Source organism: Xiphophorus couchianus, chromosome 1, assembly GCF_001444195.1.
Source record: "Xiphophorus couchianus chromosome 1, X_couchianus-1.0, whole genome shotgun sequence".
NCBI lineage: Eukaryota > Metazoa > Chordata > Actinopteri > Cyprinodontiformes > Poeciliidae > Xiphophorus > Xiphophorus couchianus.
The window spans coordinates 15,353,112-15,370,059 of record NC_040228.1 but is presented as its reverse complement, the minus strand read 5'-3'; the positions used below and the strand labels follow the sequence as shown (position 1 = coordinate 15,370,059).

General features: G+C 40.6%; 1 protein-coding gene across 2 annotated transcripts; it reads right to left on the bottom strand.

The window, feature by feature from the left end:
* Positions 1–1,693: 1,693 nt before the first annotated feature.
* erbb3b (erb-b2 receptor tyrosine kinase 3b) lies at positions 1,694–15,466 on the bottom strand. Of its 2 annotated transcripts, XM_028021075.1 has the most exons (29): positions 15,386–15,466; positions 14,864–15,309; positions 12,405–12,559; positions 12,117–12,303; positions 11,771–11,896; positions 11,619–11,681; positions 11,318–11,436; positions 10,285–10,426; positions 10,026–10,139; positions 9,819–9,936; positions 9,665–9,738; positions 9,255–9,345; positions 8,685–8,887; positions 8,049–8,181; positions 7,868–7,961; positions 7,424–7,581; positions 7,261–7,305; positions 6,393–6,534; positions 5,824–5,943; positions 5,652–5,750; positions 5,298–5,483; positions 5,072–5,227; positions 4,906–4,981; positions 4,660–4,806; positions 4,445–4,542; positions 4,180–4,353; positions 3,990–4,061; positions 3,265–3,547; positions 1,694–2,776 (listed from the first exon to the last, which is right to left on the bottom strand). In XM_028021075.1, exons 2-29 carry the CDS (start codon positions 14,940–14,942, stop codon positions 2,136–2,138), a joined length of 4,095 nt encoding a protein of 1,364 aa, XP_027876876.1. In that variant the 5' UTR covers positions 14,943–15,309; positions 15,386–15,466; the 3' UTR covers positions 1,694–2,135. The 2 variants fall into 2 exon arrangements, with proteins under 2 accessions (XP_027876876.1, XP_027876866.1); XM_028021065.1 differs by having other exon boundaries at positions 14,864–15,462.
* Positions 15,467–16,948: the final 1,482 nt, after the last annotated feature.

The following is a 16,948-nucleotide window of genomic DNA, read 5'->3' as shown; positions in this document are numbered from 1 at the left end:
AAAAACGAAATGCATTTTTGATAAAAAAAAAAAGATATAAATGGGATTTGGACCCTATGTGTACTTTTTGTAAAAATAATGAGGAAAAGCTTGTTCATCTTTTTTGGGATTGTAATTATACCAAAAATATTCTGGAGAGATATTTTCATCAAAAAAATCTCAATATTACTTTAACAGATAAGGATATTTTGTTTGGGATGGAGAAATGTGAACTTGTCAAAACAGAATTTTTATATGTTGTCAACTTTTTTATTATTTATGGTAAATATCATATTCACACCTCCAAACATTTACAACAAAAACCTAATTTCCAGATTTTATTATCTTCTATTAATATCTATTTAGAACCCTAAAAAATTAGCTCAAATGCTAAAGCCATTCAAATCATAACTGCCCTTAAAGAACTGCAACCCTCGAGCACCGATTGGATTTTGACATTGTAAAATAATTGTTCTATGTTCTGTAAAGCCCATTTATGTTGTATCTGTTTGTAACTATTACTGTTCTATGTTGTTCACATATGTTCTTTGTTTGCAATAAAAAAAAGAAAAGAAAATTTAAAAAACCCGAAATTCTCTTAAGCACATAATTGATGCTATTTTCTATTTTTCGATAAATATATACTGTATGTGCATGGACATTTTCCCCCTCACAGTTACCGCTACGAAATAACACAATTAAATAGCAGCACTCTCCGAAAATAAACATTGTCATTGAAGCAACATAAAGTACGGAAGAGGATTAGGGCCACCGGGAAAAAAAAAAAAGAATTCTGAGATTAAAGTCAGAATTATTTATTTTATTTTTTCGGTGGCCCTAATCCTCTTCCGTAATAAAGAGATGCCCATTGCATGATTTTCAAAAAAATCTCACAGCCAAGGAATTTCGCTGTGAGAAATTCGTTCTCACAGAATAGGGACGCTTTCAAGAATAGGGACGCTTTTTGCGGCACAACACCGGTCTTGTTGCTCCGCTTGACTTCAGCTAACACGAGATCTCGCCCGCTGTCAAAGACTCACTCTGAAGTCAAGATAGTTCACGTCTATTTTGAGGCGTCACATTCCAAACTACTGTGGCCCAGGAGGTAACAAAAAAGATCTCTACAATTGACGCCGAGAACTCGCTTCTTTGAGTTCAATGTCGGAACATTTTAAATGATAATAAAATATCCCAAATAAACCAACTTGAATCCGTAATAAAAATGTGATTAAAGATGAAGGAAGAAAAAGGAAGAATCCATTGTGTATTCTGTTTAGTCGCTGTAAGTGGTGTCTTTGATTAGTGTCTTGTGTTTTAGAGACCAAGCTACACTCTATATTCAGTTTGGCATGTCATCTTATTTAAAGACAAAAACAAATAAAATCTAGTAAAATACATTAAATATTATTACAATCACTTTACTGAAGCTATTTTTTTTTACAGGTACATAGTACATAAGTAGAATTTGTATGCTAACCTGAACTATGGGGGAATAAGAAAATTAAGAAATAAGAAGAAAATACCGATATTTAGATATTCAAATTGAACTGTAGAGTAGGAAATAGTCTTTGATAATGGTACTTATTGAGATATTCCTCTGCCTCACATTATGTCATGTTCTGCTGTTCATGATGTCCCTCAAGACAAGCTAATAATAATTTTGGTTGCTATATAAAGATTCGAGCACAATGCAAACCAGTGAATGAGTCTGCAGTCATACAAAATGAATACCTTTATTTATTTATTCAACTACTGTGGTGATAGTGAAAACATTTACAGCACACACATCAGTGATACAATGATTACATATTTGCAAAACCATGAAACCACATTTAGAAAAAGAACATTCGCTTATATGTAAATATAAAGGAGGTTTAATAATTAATTATATGATATGATAATAATTAGCCAATGGAAAAAAGTGAAGTAAAAAAAACATCCTATCTGAAGATGATAAGCTTGTAAACACTTGTAATTTATGGCTCTGTACTTGACTCATATTTGGTTACATACATTATGACTTACAGTAAACACCAGTGAAGTAAAAAAATAATAATAATTGTTTTCAAATAAAACCAAAATAAGGTGGGGAAAAAAAATCTCAGAAAACTAGCAAATATGCATCCGTTCCCATTTTGCTGTCCCAGTCCGACTGATTATGTGCGTACAGCATCTGGTTTGAGGAACAGCCTGCTGTGCCAGTAGTCTGGGTTGTCAAACGATGTGTTGTTGCCAGGTTCCCTGATGCCAGCACACACCTTGATGTATTCCCCGATCCCTGCACACCTGTCACTGTCCGTCTCCTCGGGAGCAGCCCTCGCCTTCGCTGGGAGGTTCTCATATTCCGCGTGCCCCCGTTCACCAGGCACCTTTTCAAATCTGCTCATCTCCTCGTACTCCTCCACCGTACCGGCTCCAGCTGCCAAAACATCTGCCCCGGGCACAACACCACCACTAGGATCCTCTGTTACTGCGGCTTGTTTATTTGTGTGGCAAATTTCAGTTTCTTCTTCCCCCTTCCTCTCTTTGACCAAGCCCCCTGCTGTTTGGTCTGTCTCCGCTCCAGTCGTTGAAGATGTTTGACTCCGACATCTCTCCAATTCTGACTCACCTCCTTCTGAAGAGTCTGAGTGCCTGATATCCATGTATTCATATCTGCAAATCCCTCGGCCCACCTCTGTTTTTTGATCCACAGATTTGATCTCTCTCCAGCTGTGGAGCTGATCTTTCTCCATTCCATCTCTTTGCTTTGCTGTTGCTCCTTTGCAAGCCTCAGGTATCCGATTACGTTTTGTACCTGAGAGCATAGAATAAAGACGACTGGATGAGAAGTGATGTATTTAAACAATTAGCCAAAAAATGAAACTGGTATCGTATACATTTATTAAAAACAGAATGACATATTTAAATTGTTTCCAGTATTTATTTTATTTTTTATGATTAGTTCCTCAGATTATTTTAAATGAGACCAATTTTATGACGTAGAAATGCCGCCTACTCAAAAGTATTTAATGTCATGTACAACAAATACTTGGTAACATTTTGTACTGGTCCTCAATAATGTTCTAGTTTTCTGAGAAAAATAGTTTTGGGTTTTAATTAGTTGTAAGCCGTACTCATCAAAAAGTGTACGCTGAAACCCATCACTCCGATGGTTTTCAGAGAACATGATGATTCATTACATGAATCTATGCAAAAAAAAAGTTCCAATTCCTAATGTAACATACTGAAATAAAGTAACATTCACTATTTTAATTTGTTGACAGTAAGAAAAGCAAAACTTACTTCTTTCTGGGGTTTCAGGTGACCCAGGCAGAACGTAGCCATAGTGGTCCAAATCCTCCTCATCCTCCTGTGCCGTCCACACCTTGTAGGAGGATGGAGTGGAGGCCGTGGAAAGCTTCCTGTGACGACTTAAAGCTACACGAGGGCTGCTCCTCTCTGAGCCTAGCCTTGTTCGGCGAAGGCTTCCAGCCCGTAACCCCTCTGCCTCCTTGCCATTTCCTCTGACCTCTGACCTTTCAGGCAGTGTCCGCACAGAGCTCAGGCGGGAACGGTGAAACCACAGCTGAAGCGAAAAAGCAAAGAATGGATATGTAAATCATAGAAGTGTGTTTTATTTAAAAGCTTGCAATCTTTTAAAGTGATCTTGATAAACTTTTTTTCTGTTTTTGTGGCAGTAATTGTCTTTATTCAACAGTAGCTGGACAGCAAAAAGGGCAGAGGGAGAGAAGGGGAAGACATACACCGGTAATCGAGGCAGGTACAGGTTTTTTGGGGACTGTAGCATCTGGTGAGCCTCCTACCACTTGATGGTCTGATCAAATATTTTTTCCAGACTTTGTCCATTTTTTGCCACTTATCTGCAATACAGTGACTTGTGTGGTGGTATGTGCAATAAACATAAGTGGACAGCTGAAGGACAAAACAAGATGTTTCAGACCTAAAGAGGTTTGAATGAACACCAGTTTACTGGGGAAATCAACAGGGGATTTCTGTGGTCATCACACCTGACGGATGTTGTCTGCTGGACTTGGAGTCATTGGTAGGTATCCGGTCAGGCCAGACTGAGATACACCACTCTAAAAAAGGTCGCAGAAAAAACAAGAAGTGTGCCATTCACTGATCGTGTCAATAGTTTAAAACCAATCTATCATTCTAATGTAACTAAGACGCCGATATGCGTTTGTTTATTGTTACCCTGCAGGAATTTATCCTTGAACGAGAAAGACTCCACGATGGAGAGTGCTGGAGAGGAGGTGTAGTCAAGCCATCGTCCAGCCCGTCCTCATCTGTGTCTTCCAAATCTGCATCCAGAAGTCCTCGCTCTGACTCTCTTCGTTGGATTTCTCCAGGGGGGGGGTCTTCCCCTTCCTGTGACAGGACAACAGTTGAGGAGCAACTTTTACGATGTCAAATCAAGGTTAAAAAAAAGCTCTGAAACAAGAAACAACATCATCTGCACCTTGATAACAAGGTATCTATGTGGATCTCTTGCCATCCGTGTAAAATCACTTGCTAGCTCTTTGAAGGTTGGCCTCACGTTCTCGTCAATCATCCAGCCTAAAACCAAATAAAAAGCAGTACACTGTTTGCAGATGATTGCATAGAAGCAGTCGCTGTGACGAGAAAGCCTCAATGTGCTTGTGTTCACACATAGGAAGTGATTTAGAGGCTCACATTTAACCATGACCATGTAGACATCGATGGTGCAGATGTGGGGCTGTGACAGACGCTCGCCCTTCTCCAAAAGGCTCGGCACTTCCTGAGGCTGCACCGACACGTACGGCTCCGCCCCAAAGGACATCATCTCCCACACTGTCACTCCTGTCCAGGAGCAAACATACTGCTTTTAATGCCTCTTCTTGGGGTTACACGCAGTCAACATCTACACGGATCGTCTCACGTGACGAGTAGGCTTCTTACCATAACTCCAAACATCGCTTTGATGAGTGTATCTTTGAAACAAGATGCTCTCAAGCGCCATCCACTTTATAGGTGTCTGAATGGAGTGGACAAATGCGCATTGCTTGAAAACGCAAAGAAAATAATTGGCGGGTGAGCTCAAACTGAACCAGATGGTGGCATCTACCTTTGTATCTGTGTAGACGTATTTCTTGTCATCAGGATAGAGGAGGTCTGCCACGCCGTAGTCTGAGATCTGGACCTGGTAGTCGTTCTTCAGCAGGATGTTGCGGGCAGCCAGATTTCTGTGGACCATGCGGTGTTCCTCCAGGTAGAACATACCCTGAGACGCAAACGGTTTTACTTTACATTCAATCGAAGATCTTACTCGGAGGTGTTACAGCTATCTTTACCTTAGCGATCTGCACACACCAGTTGAGCAGGCGCTGGGGGTCCAGGCTGTTCTTATGCTGTCTGATGTGCTCCAGTAAGGAGCCACGGGGACTGAGCTGGGTCACCAGCTGGAGACTGGGACCAGGACAAATTCCCAGCACCCTAACAATGTAAGGGTAGTCCAGGCTGCCCATGGACAACAAGTGCTGCAAATTGAGGAAACGCATTTTAGACATCGACTATTATTACAGCAAATCGATAGAAAACTAGCATTGCTGTTTCCTTCTTGGAATGTTTAAGCTATGATGAAAAATTAAGCTCTTTCATGCCATTAATGCTTTTATATATTTTTTATTTATTTTGATGAGACTCACATCAGTGATTTCAGTGAAGGTTTGTCGACCTGAGCTGTCCTGGATCGTCTTTATTGCCACAGGTATCTTGACAGTCTCTCCCTCTGGGGTCCAAAAGCCCTTAAGCACACTGTATTTTAGATCATAGTAACTCCATGCATATCAAGTGATCACGAGACAAAATGAATAATACCTTGTGTACCGTTCCAAAAACACCATAGCCAAGGAGTTTCATTTTTTTCAGCTCTGATGGCCTCAAGATTCGAGCAAAAACCTTTGTGCCTTTTTCTCCCGGACCCAGGGGCTCAAAGCTCTGTTGAAAGCACAGCAAATATTCACAGCTGACTCTCACAGGGTTTTGAAAATGTTATATTGGATTATTGTGATTTGTGCATTAGAGTTGGGTTCTTTAGATTTACCCTTTACCTTTATGGTCTCCTATTCTCATCTCTAAATTTTGTTTTTTTTCTCCTTTCTTACTCGCCCTCCCACCTGAGATGTAACTTACCTCATTGAGACCAAAATATAACAAAGTTTTGGCAAGACTTGAAATTTGTGTTCACAGATACGCAAAGTCTAATCTGACTGAGACTGAGTTACCTTGAAAAGAAACATTCCAAAATCCACTACTTTATATAGAAGTTTGTGGTTACTATGTAACAAATGTGGAAATTTTCAAGAGTTATTAATACTTTTGCATGGCACCTCTTGGCTGAAGCAAATGTGTTTGGCAGGCTTAAGTTATGGTGTTTGAAGCCTAACCTCTCCACTCTCCAGGTATCTTCTCATGGCTCTCTTGTGGCGGATGGCAATGCCTCGGTGGTACAACACCCCCAGGAAGAACAACCCGAGGCAGAAAATCAAACAAGCTGGGACTGCCAATGCTATGCCTGTGATCTGTCCGCTGCAGAAGAAACAGATTTGTTTTAAAAAGAATTAGATGTTTTAGCAGGAACCTAACCTGAGCTTTCTTGTCAATATGTCTTTATTCCCAAAGAAAATGTTTTGGAGGATTTATTTACATCAGGGTATACAGGGAACTGCCCCTCTATGTAGGTGAGGTAACATTTTGCATGTTCAAATGTTAAAAAGTGGATTAAAGCGCAAATCGAAACCTCCAAACACACTCAGCATCTAAGAAAACAAAGACATGTTGATTGATTTAGTTGAATCTAAAAAAAAAAAAGGTTCACAAATTTTCTGAATCTAAAAATTGTAATGTTGAATTTCAATCAAAACTGAAATGAAAAGACAAATGAACTTAGTTAGGGATAAGCATTCTATGATCATGTGCTGTTCTCTTTAAGAGGGGCTGGCCACCTCACCCTTTCGATCATCTGCTAATCATCTACCGGCTTAATCACATATTTTAGTTTCATTCAAGGTCACAGTTTATCATGTTTTCTAAAGGTTGACTGGCCCACACATGAGTACACAATTAAAGGAAATAGGGTGATATTTAATTCGCTGGAAGGCAGCAAAAGGAGGCGCCGCTGCTTCCATCTACAAAAATCAGTCAAAATAACCCTGTTGTACAATGTAAGACGGGCTTTCCAAGCAACCATCACCTGGTAATAGTGGAAGATTGACATGCAGTGTTTTATATCCACCAGCAGGGGGAAACACTCACCTGCCGCCTGATATCTTACAATCGTTTAAACCTGGGCCGACGCACCTGCAACACAAAATCCCAAACTTTTTTCTGACTGGAATTGGATTCCATGAATATAACACTTTTATATGTGAGTGAAAACAAACCTATTCATAAACTGATGTTTTAATCTCACCCTTACCCCTGTGTGCAGTTGGGATGACATGGTTCACAGTGGCCCTCTTTGTTGGGGTATTTGAAAATTAGTCCTCTGTGTTCATCAAATACTCCAGAGGGACAAGAGGACATGCAGTATGGACCATCTTGAAGATTGGAGCAAGCCACACATTCATCTGCCCCCTTCAAAAGAAAAAGATAGAGAGCAATGAGGAGAGGTAAAAAAAAAACTAATGAAAACACACAATAAAACCAGTCACAGTGCTAATTTTACTGTAAAAGTTTAAAATGTAAACAAATAAGAGAAACAAATATAAACATATTAAAGGTGCACAGCAGAGAATTTCCTATTCCAATTTTCAAGAATTTGTTTTTTCTTCTACAGAGAATACTTGCGTAACATGATTAAAACACATTTGAACTTATAAACACTATCCTACTTACGGATTTTGAAAAAAGCACATATTACCGTTCCTGTGCAGCTGACTTTTCCCCTCTGAGGCTTGCACTCCGGATGACAAGCGACACATTCTTTGTCAGATCTTGCAAATTCCCTCTTTTCTCTGCAAACACAATATTTTTTAGAGAGCATGTACTAAAGGCACACATCTGAGCTGCAGTCACATAAACGTCAACCCAAAACCGCTGACCCAGACAAAAAGCTGCAGCTTCCCACACATGTGCCGTGGCGGCTGTAGTTCCTACAGGTAAGACACTGGTCAGGGCCGGGGCCCCAGCAGCCTGAGTCTGAACACAGAGGATCGCACACATGTCCTTCTGTAACTGCACACAAAACAGGACAGAGTATTAGATATCTACTGGATGAAAGTTCAATCCCCCCCCCCCGTTTTTTTTCCTTTTAAATGACTGTAATAGCTTGTGACATACGGTGGATACTAAATGTACACACACCTGTTAAAGTGGGAGGTTTCAGTATGCAAATGCAGGAGACCACGAAAGAATATTTTTCACTATTTCCATTTTTAATTTGTCACATATTCTATGCAGTTGCAATAAGCAAATCTGACATGGGAGAGCATTGTTAGAAATAAAGAAAATCTAAAAAAACCCAACAAGATCTTGTCTGAATGTTGTTGATTTATGTCACAATAAAGGTGCAAAACGTTTCCATATTATAATATCTCACTTTTCTTAAGAAAACCTTGTTAATTTAGCAAGTATGCCTTTAATTATAAAAGCTGCCTCGTCACTGCAAAGTTAGCTCCTTTGCGATATTTAAATCGAACATGTGTTTTATCGTCATGCTTTAAAGAAATGTGTCTCACCACACTCCGCAAACGGCTTGTTGTTGTTGAGGTTGTTGACTCGAACTCTGCGGCCCCTGAACAGCTGCGTCCAGTTCACAGTGTGGTGATAACAAAGGTTGGTATTCTGGCTGATGTACACGCTGCCGTCGTTGATATACCGCAGAGAGCGCAGCCCGAGGGAGGTAAGAGTGGGGATACGCATCACCATCAGAGAGAATCGCCTTTTTGTTTGGGGATTGGAGGACACACACAGAGTGTGGTTAGCTTACAAAACGTCTCAAAGAAAAAACAGTGAGGAGGTTTGCATTTCAGACTTTAGAATTTAGTTCTGAGCAGTCTACATCATGTTTTAGTCGGGATGTATGACAGGGCACAGCTGCAAAGAACAAGACAAGTGGAGGAAATGTTAATGTTAATTATAAAAGGAAAGAATATGATAATAGGTGTTACAACGGAGCATATGGATTTAATAGAAATTGGTTTTAGTTTGAGCAGGAAGCATCAGACCCAGGTTTTAATAACACGCTAGGTGTTCCTTTTCACAGATTGTTAGTTAATTTATTGTGTGCCACACAAAATCATCCTTACTTGTAGAGCGACCTCCCCTGAATTGTCGAGAGGCTTGAAAAAACCGAGAGGTTGTTTAGCTCTTTAGGCCACGACTGGATGTTAAGAATATCTGAGAATGAAAACATTACAATTCTTTATGTACCCAATACATGCCTAAAGATGATCTTTAATAATCTATGAATGTCGTAGGTTTGCTAAAAGAGATTATTTTTACCATAACATAAATCCTAGTAATTCACTGAGATGATTTTAGATACAGGAAGCAGACTTTTTGCCACCTGTAGATGGTGTGATCATCTTTACAGTTAATAAAAAGGAAAATATGTAAATCCAGAGAATTACTTAGAAGCAGCAAAATCATGGCAACTGCTGTCTCTGTGAAGAAACAGAGGCTCCCTAAACAAAAAAACGTATCTGTAAATACAAACCTGTTATTTCCCTCACGGTACGGAACACCTCCAACTTTTTGGCATCGAGTGGTGGAATGTTTTTAAAATCATCTCTGTGAGGAACAGAAAACACATAATTAACATACTGTACGTATTGTCTCTTTGTTGGGCTCTCCAGTGGAAGCAGAGTTACCCAAGAATCCCTGTGACCAGGAAGTGAAGGCTGCCCTGGATCTTGGTGCAATTAACGAAGCTGTCAATGTTGCTAGAATCCACCGTCTGTCGGTGCTCTGCGCCAGTGCCGTTACACACTGCGGGGATGATTCCATCTATCACTGCTTTTTGATCACAGACAGCGCTATGCTATTGAAAGGTTGAATGGTGCTTTAGTGCTGCTGACCTTTCGGGCAGAATCCACTGCAGAGCTCACACTGCCTCTGGCCGTCTCTCTCCATCTCTGTCTTGTCTGGAGGACAGACGCTCACGCAGGAGCTCCCGTCCACCACAAAATGAGCTGTGGACAGAAAATAAGAAACAGGAAGGAGTCAATTGTTACAAAGCCACAAAAACACCCCGCCCACACACACACATCAGTCTTTGAATGAACATGTAACATTAAAGCAGACTTTAAAAATATAAGCATTTCATGAATTACTTACTAGGACACTGAGACACACAGATTGATCCATATTGGTACTTTGCATTGGGATTGGTCTCCATTTGAAATGTCTGTTTGTTGTAAATGAGGGTCTGGGGGCACTGAGGCACGCAGGCTCCTGAATCATTGAAATGACGGCATGCCTGAAGGAGAAAAACACCTTTGACCTATTTGCATAACATCTAATAAGGACTGATTTGAATGCACCAATGCATATGAAATATTTTGCCATTTCTTAAATATCTGTTTGGGGCGTAATGCCAAATCGTACAAAAAAAAATCCCTTTATAGTCATTTGTTTGTGTAACAAACGCACATAAGACATTGAAACAGTGGTTTTCAGATCTGATTAGCATAAAACACAACATACTACTAGTGACTTGTAACCAGAAGGTTCTGGGTTCGAATCCTGTCCTGGCTGGAATAAGACCTGAATCACTTTAGAAGCACCTGTATGACAAACTGAAGTAGACTAAAATATCTACATCATGCTTTGTTCTAAATAAAATTATAAATGAATGTCTATAAATCTGCCATTTCCAAGGCTTTGGGAGTCCAGCAAAATTAATCTGAAGCACTGAAAGCTTCATTTGTCTCAGTTTAGGTTGATGTTCATGATTCAATAATAGGAAAGAGACAGAAAATATGGCATCCATGGGAAAATTTCAAGGTAAAAACCACTGCTGGACGAAAAATCACACAAAGAAAACAGACATCTTGATGACCTCCAGGTCTCTTGGAAAAATATTCTACAGACTCCAGACATAAAAGTTTAGCTTTTAAGAAAGTGTGGGTCCAGTTACAACATAATTTCAGCTATGCAGCTAGCAAACCAGCATGGTTTAAAACAACCTCTAATTGAAATCGAAATAAGAAAGGGTTTCGACTTGTCTTAGTCAGAGCCTAGACACATATCCAATATAATTGCTGTGGTCTGACCTTAAACATGCTCCAAAACCCTGGTGTCTCAATTTAAAACATTCTGCACAGACAAGAAGTGTCTGAATTGAGAAGCCACACAGCAACAAACTTACAAAACAATCCTCATCCAGAGGGCCTTTGCACCCTGCTGCACACTCGATGTGGCAGCAGTCTCTGGGGCTTCTCCCAAAGCAGCGTCCGTTGCACTGGGGAGCACACACCATCTTAGTCACTGAGAAGACAAAGGACAGGAAGGTTGAACAGAGGTCGCGAATATCTGTTCATCTTTGTGTGTGAACGTCTCTAACCGAGCGCCCATGAATAGAGCTATTCAATTATTTTAAAAAAAGAAATAGAAAAAGAAGGATGAGACCGTTATAAAACAGAAATTGCAACAGAGTGACAGGGACTCACAGATCTGACACTGGTCCTTATTGGGTCCCCAGCAGTAATCGCCGCAAGATTTGTGACACGGGCCTGAGAGAGAGAGAGACGAGTTCAGACAGAAGACAAACAGACAAATAAAGAGACAATGGAAAGACCAATGGGTGCATCCAAAGTCAGACCTCTCTCCCCATTATTTTGGATGTCAATCGGAGCGCTGTTGTCTCGAACAATATCTTGCCAGAAGATCAAGGGGCCATAACTCAGGAATTTGTTGTTAATAATCTGCACTCCACCCTCCAGAATCTCTAAAGATATAAAAGAGACATATTGGGGGGGGGGGAAGCAGATCATCCTGGACATATTGTATCAATATGTTGATACAAACTTCAGTCTTAATCAGTTAGCATTGATTTTCCTTTTTTCAGTATTATTATTATTATTATTAAAACATCTTCTTTTATGCCTCTGGGATGCTGGATGTCGTGCTTCCGTTTCTTTAGCTCTAATATAGCGCACGCCTTTAACCTGTCAGGTTTAGGAGTCCGAGCTGTCGCAGACCGTTGGAGCCTTCTTTGGGATAGTTGAAAAAAACCGACAGAGCGAAGCGTCTTTCATACAGAGTGTTTCCTCTGATCACCCGCAGCTGTCCTAAGGGAATCTCCTGAACGTGGTTCATAGCAATGAGGACGTAACCGGTCACCTCACGGATTGTCTGGTGGTGGGGTGTGAAGAGAACGGTGATCACATATGAGATTACAATTAATTCACTGGTCCACATCTACTACTGAGGTTTCGGCACAAAAACGTGTTTACCTTGAGGAAGGAGAAGTCCCAGTTACTCTCAATCTGAGTGATCTCTAGGTTCCCCATGATGATCTCACAGCCGCTGTAGCGGTCCTTGATCAGGTTGTACTGAGTCTCCTGAGAACCGGTGGAGCTCAGACCGTTCTGGGTACCCGGACACACCTCTGGTAGAAGGAAAGTTAAAAAATCCTCACTTTTATTAGCAAAAATATCTTTAAAAGATCACATTTTCTCATATCAGCAGTGTATGGTTTGCAAAAACATGTTTCCGTGAAACAATTAGGAGTACCGAAGTTCCCCAATAATATCATAATCAAAGCTGTCATGGAAATTGCTCATTTTTGTGCTCATTGGTCTTAATTTCCCCTGTAGCTTTTATCACATTTTGTCATGCACCACTGCAACAGACTGGCGACCTGTCCAGGGTGTACCTCGCCTATCACCCGGAACATTAGCTGGAGATAGGCACCAGCAGCCCTCCTGACCCCTCTAAGGGATAAGGGTGTACAGAAAATGGATGGATGGATGGATGTCATGCACCAACAAGCGAAGTACTTTATTTGGATTTTATGTGATAGACCAACACAGAGAAGATTGTAAAGTGGAGGGAAAGAAATAAGGATTCAGTTTTCTTTTCCAAAAAGTAATTTAAAAAACTACTGTAAATGCATCGCTACTGTTACGTGTATCGAATAGAACAGAAAGGAAAAGAAACATCTTTAGTCTCAAAGTGGGGAAACTCATTTATATCAGCAGCACTTTGAAGCATGCATATTCAAACTAAGGTAAAACTAATGAAAAGAGACTTTACAGTAAGGGCAAATTTACAACATTAGAAAATAATACTGTGCAGTCATTTTAAATAGCACAATCTATTTAAAAGAATTGTGCACCTGAATATAGGGCCATTTAAAAATGTGATATTTGTGCATACAAAACAACAACAGACTCTTCATAAAAATCCCTGCAAATATGGTTTGCACAAGCATTTGTACATCTAGAAAAGTGAATATTTTTGCTCATTTGTCTTTGCAAAGCAACACAAACTCAGACTGGATGGAGAGTGACTGCGAACAAATAATGTCAAGCTTCATGATGAATTCTTCATGGAGCTGGTTTTGATTTTGACTGGACTATACTAGAACATGAAAAGGATTTGATCTAAACGTTAGTTGTGGGTGTTTGTTGAATGGAGAACCTCTGCTCCAGTCTCAAGCCTTTAACAGACTTTTTCCAGTATCACCTGAAAGCAACTGCATCTATCTTTCCATTATCTCTCACCAGTCACTCTGTCCCTGAAATGATAAATATACTACTAAGGCCGTTTATAGATGCTCAAATGGTGAGCCTGAATCCCATTGGCTGTGTCGTTTCCTGCGGTATTTTCAAGCTTTGTTTTGCTCGGAGGAGCCACAGGGTTTGATGTGAGGCAAACAGGCAGTCGGGTGCAGGAGCAGCCCAGGCCCTCAGGGTCGTGAAGAAAAGGCAGACGGGTCGAGGGTTTTTCTTTTTTTTTCCCTCCCTCAGACAAAGCTCAGCGTTGTGATAAAGCTATAAATGTGGACTCTGTGTCTCAGAGAGCGAAGAGTGATGCACTGACATACAGAGCTTCTGTGTCTGTATGTGCGCGTCTGCAGGGAAAGTGTTGCTGAGCTCATACCAGAAAGACAATGGCCCATGTGTGAGTAGGACGCTCTGGCGGAGGAACGGAAATATCATAAACGGAAAGAGACGCGTTCCACCTCCTGGCAAGTGACTAAAACTGTACGTTGTTCTGGCTCAGTTTGTGCAGAGATTAGACACCTGCAGCAGGGAACAGATCATGAGTCATATTTCCTGTTTTTATTTTGAACTTTGCAGGTAGAGGCAAGATTGTTCAAGCTGCAGTGACATGAAGCTCCCAGGCCTTCATGTCAGCAGTGACACTGCACACAGCTGGAAGATCCTTAGTAAAATACATTTGCAATTCAATCCTACATACATGCATACATACTGTACATGTACTTGACTCGAAAGTAGAACTATAAAAGTTTTGAAAGTATAACTACAGGTGTCTCTCTTACTTTCTGTTCTTCACTCTAGTGTTTTGTTAGTAAATAGTTCAATTATGAAACACAGGGGTGTCAGCGTCATATTGTTGGGACAGGGATGCTGGAGTTAATGGGAAGGAGCATGGAGCTAAACATGGGGCAATCATAGAAGCAAAAAAAAACATATTAGAAGCTGAAAAGAGACTCTGAGAATGGTCCAGTCAAAGTCAAGACCAAAATCCAATGAAGAATAGGTGTAAAAGACTTGAGATTGAGATGTTCAATGAACTTTGTGGTTGTAGTGAGACCATCATGTTTGTAAGTTACTCATGATATTTAGCATTGCAAATAAAAAAAATGTTGAGAAAAAAATATATAATAAAACATGAAGCCACATTTCTAGAGACAAATCTTTTTGTTTTCTATAAATTTACCTACCTTCATGTGATTGAGTGGACCCAGTGTGTATCCTCCATGACAAAGCCACACAAAGTAACAGGACTTGCTGCTGGTCCATGCTCACTGAGATTTCAACATGTCAGGAATTAGATCCTCCAATTAGCAATATAGGAGAGGAATTCAGTGGATCTAACGAAGATTAAGATATAATGATTAGATAAATATATGTACAAAAAAAATTACTTAAGACTATGTAAAATTTAATTTGTTCCTCCAAACATTAGTTTCAGGAGCAGACTGATGGATCCAAACAATTCCACCGAAAACCGCGAATAAGCTGCAGTTTGGTCTCATCGTGGAATTTCCCTCCTGGAGAGAGGGAGTCTGATTGGCCCACAGCCAGAATTATTGACCAATCAGAAACTGGTCCGTCTTTCCCCCTTTCCCCTCCATGCACGAGAGTCTACTTTTAATCTCGGCCAGGGCTAAATAATAAAGAGCACAAAAAGTTACAAATACAGCCATGCAAAATAACATATTTTCGAATCAACAGATTCAGACCGAATCTTCCTGGTGTGAACCACCCCGTGTGACTCTGTCTGCAGTTGCTTTGGTTCAGCTGCTGCGTGTGGACGCAGCTCTGAGGAGTCTGAGTGGACGCACTGTTTCCCCCTGTAAAGAGCAGTATTGTCCGCCAGAGCCGCGTCAACTGGTTAATCACCTCTTTGATGCGTATGGAGCTGCCTGCCACAAAGGCCACATTGTCTGATGGTCAAGTGACTTCTGAACCCAAAACAAGAGCAAGCTTAATTTGGGGAAAATGGCTTCAGAGAAGATAAAAAATTCCTGAGCTTGAATCTGGGGAAGTGATACGGCAGACTAATCTATATAATCGCTGCTAATGGACGGGTTATCGGCAAGTGCTTCAGACAGATTTGCTCATAATCTTATTTTTTGGAAGAGAACAGGAAACGTGAAAGCTATTCGCTTGTGCAGAAGTATCCATGCGAAGGAACTTTTTAAAAAAAAATTTTTAATATCCCGTTTCTGATGTTAAACTTTTGTATTAAATCTGATCTGGACTAAATCTGGATTGAAGTAGAAAATGAAGCGATAATAACTTTTTTAGAAGTTGAAAAGTACGGAATTGTCTAATAAATTTCTGTCCAGTAGGGGGAGCCAGAGTCTGAACGTTGGCTCCTGGAGTCCCAGTCTGCTGCAGGTGGACTCAGTGTCAGTGTTCATAAATGCAAGGTCATTTTTTTTTCTTTTAAATTACTTATTAGTTGTTATACTTGCTAATGCTATGTAGCATTACATTCAGTTAGGACTGTTAAGGTTAAATAAAACTTTGCACAACCTTGGATCGGTGTAATCAGGAGTCGGCCACATCATTTAGTGTGAAAAAGTTCAGGATGTGACATATAGCACTGGAAGCGCCAATAACACACACATAAAAAAAAAACAACATTTTTTGTTTTTAGTCCTATGCTTTAGATGAATAAGTGATGATTTCCTTCAGTGTCTGCGTCAGTGTCCTGGTGGCCCTGTCCGGCGGAGAAGCAAACTGTGAGCGCTCCCTGCTGTGGCCTTTTGCAGCGACCACTCCCTTCAGAGATTGATGAATTGATTGTGTGGCTGCTGCCAGTGTGTCTGTGCCCTGGGCGAAGGTGTCCCGGTTACGGGTGGGAATCCCAGCTATGGCATCCGCCCTGGGGCCGCCATTGTAGCCGTCCTGCAGGGGGCCCCGGGGGGAGCTGGTGACTCTGGGAGCAGCTCCGACTCACATACTGCTGTCACACCCTTGGAGACACAGCTGCATTCTTCCCCCCTATGCCCCCCCACATGCCCTATCGATCAGCTCAGACAAAAATGAGTCCACAAGGGAACTAGAAGACTGTGCCAAAGTTTTCTTAATGCCAACAGCTTCGGATGAGGGGGGAGAAAAAAAAAATCATGTAAAATCATGTTCTTCACACCTGTTTAAGCAATTCTTTTGGTGTCCACCACCGCTTTAGAATATATCAATAAAATACAATATTAGACTGAATTTTTGTTCTTGTTTTAGGACCTTCAGTACAATGTACTTACATATTTGGATATATGAGGAATTTAGGAAGACGG

Bases quoted from the DNA above. Each gene is read 5' to 3' on its own strand.
- erbb3b (XM_028021075.1), bottom strand. From the start codon at position 14,942: ATGGACCAGCAGCAAGTCCTGTTACTTTGTGTGGCTTTGTCATGGAGG. The intron at 12,560-14,863 runs GTAGGTAAATTT...TCCTTCTACCAG, and splicing joins GTCCACTCAATCACATGAAG to AGGTGTGTCCGGGTACCCAG. The intron at 4,982-5,071 runs GTAGATGCCACC...CACTCCATTCAG, and splicing joins ACGTCTACACAGATACAAAG to ACACCTATAAAGTGGATGGC.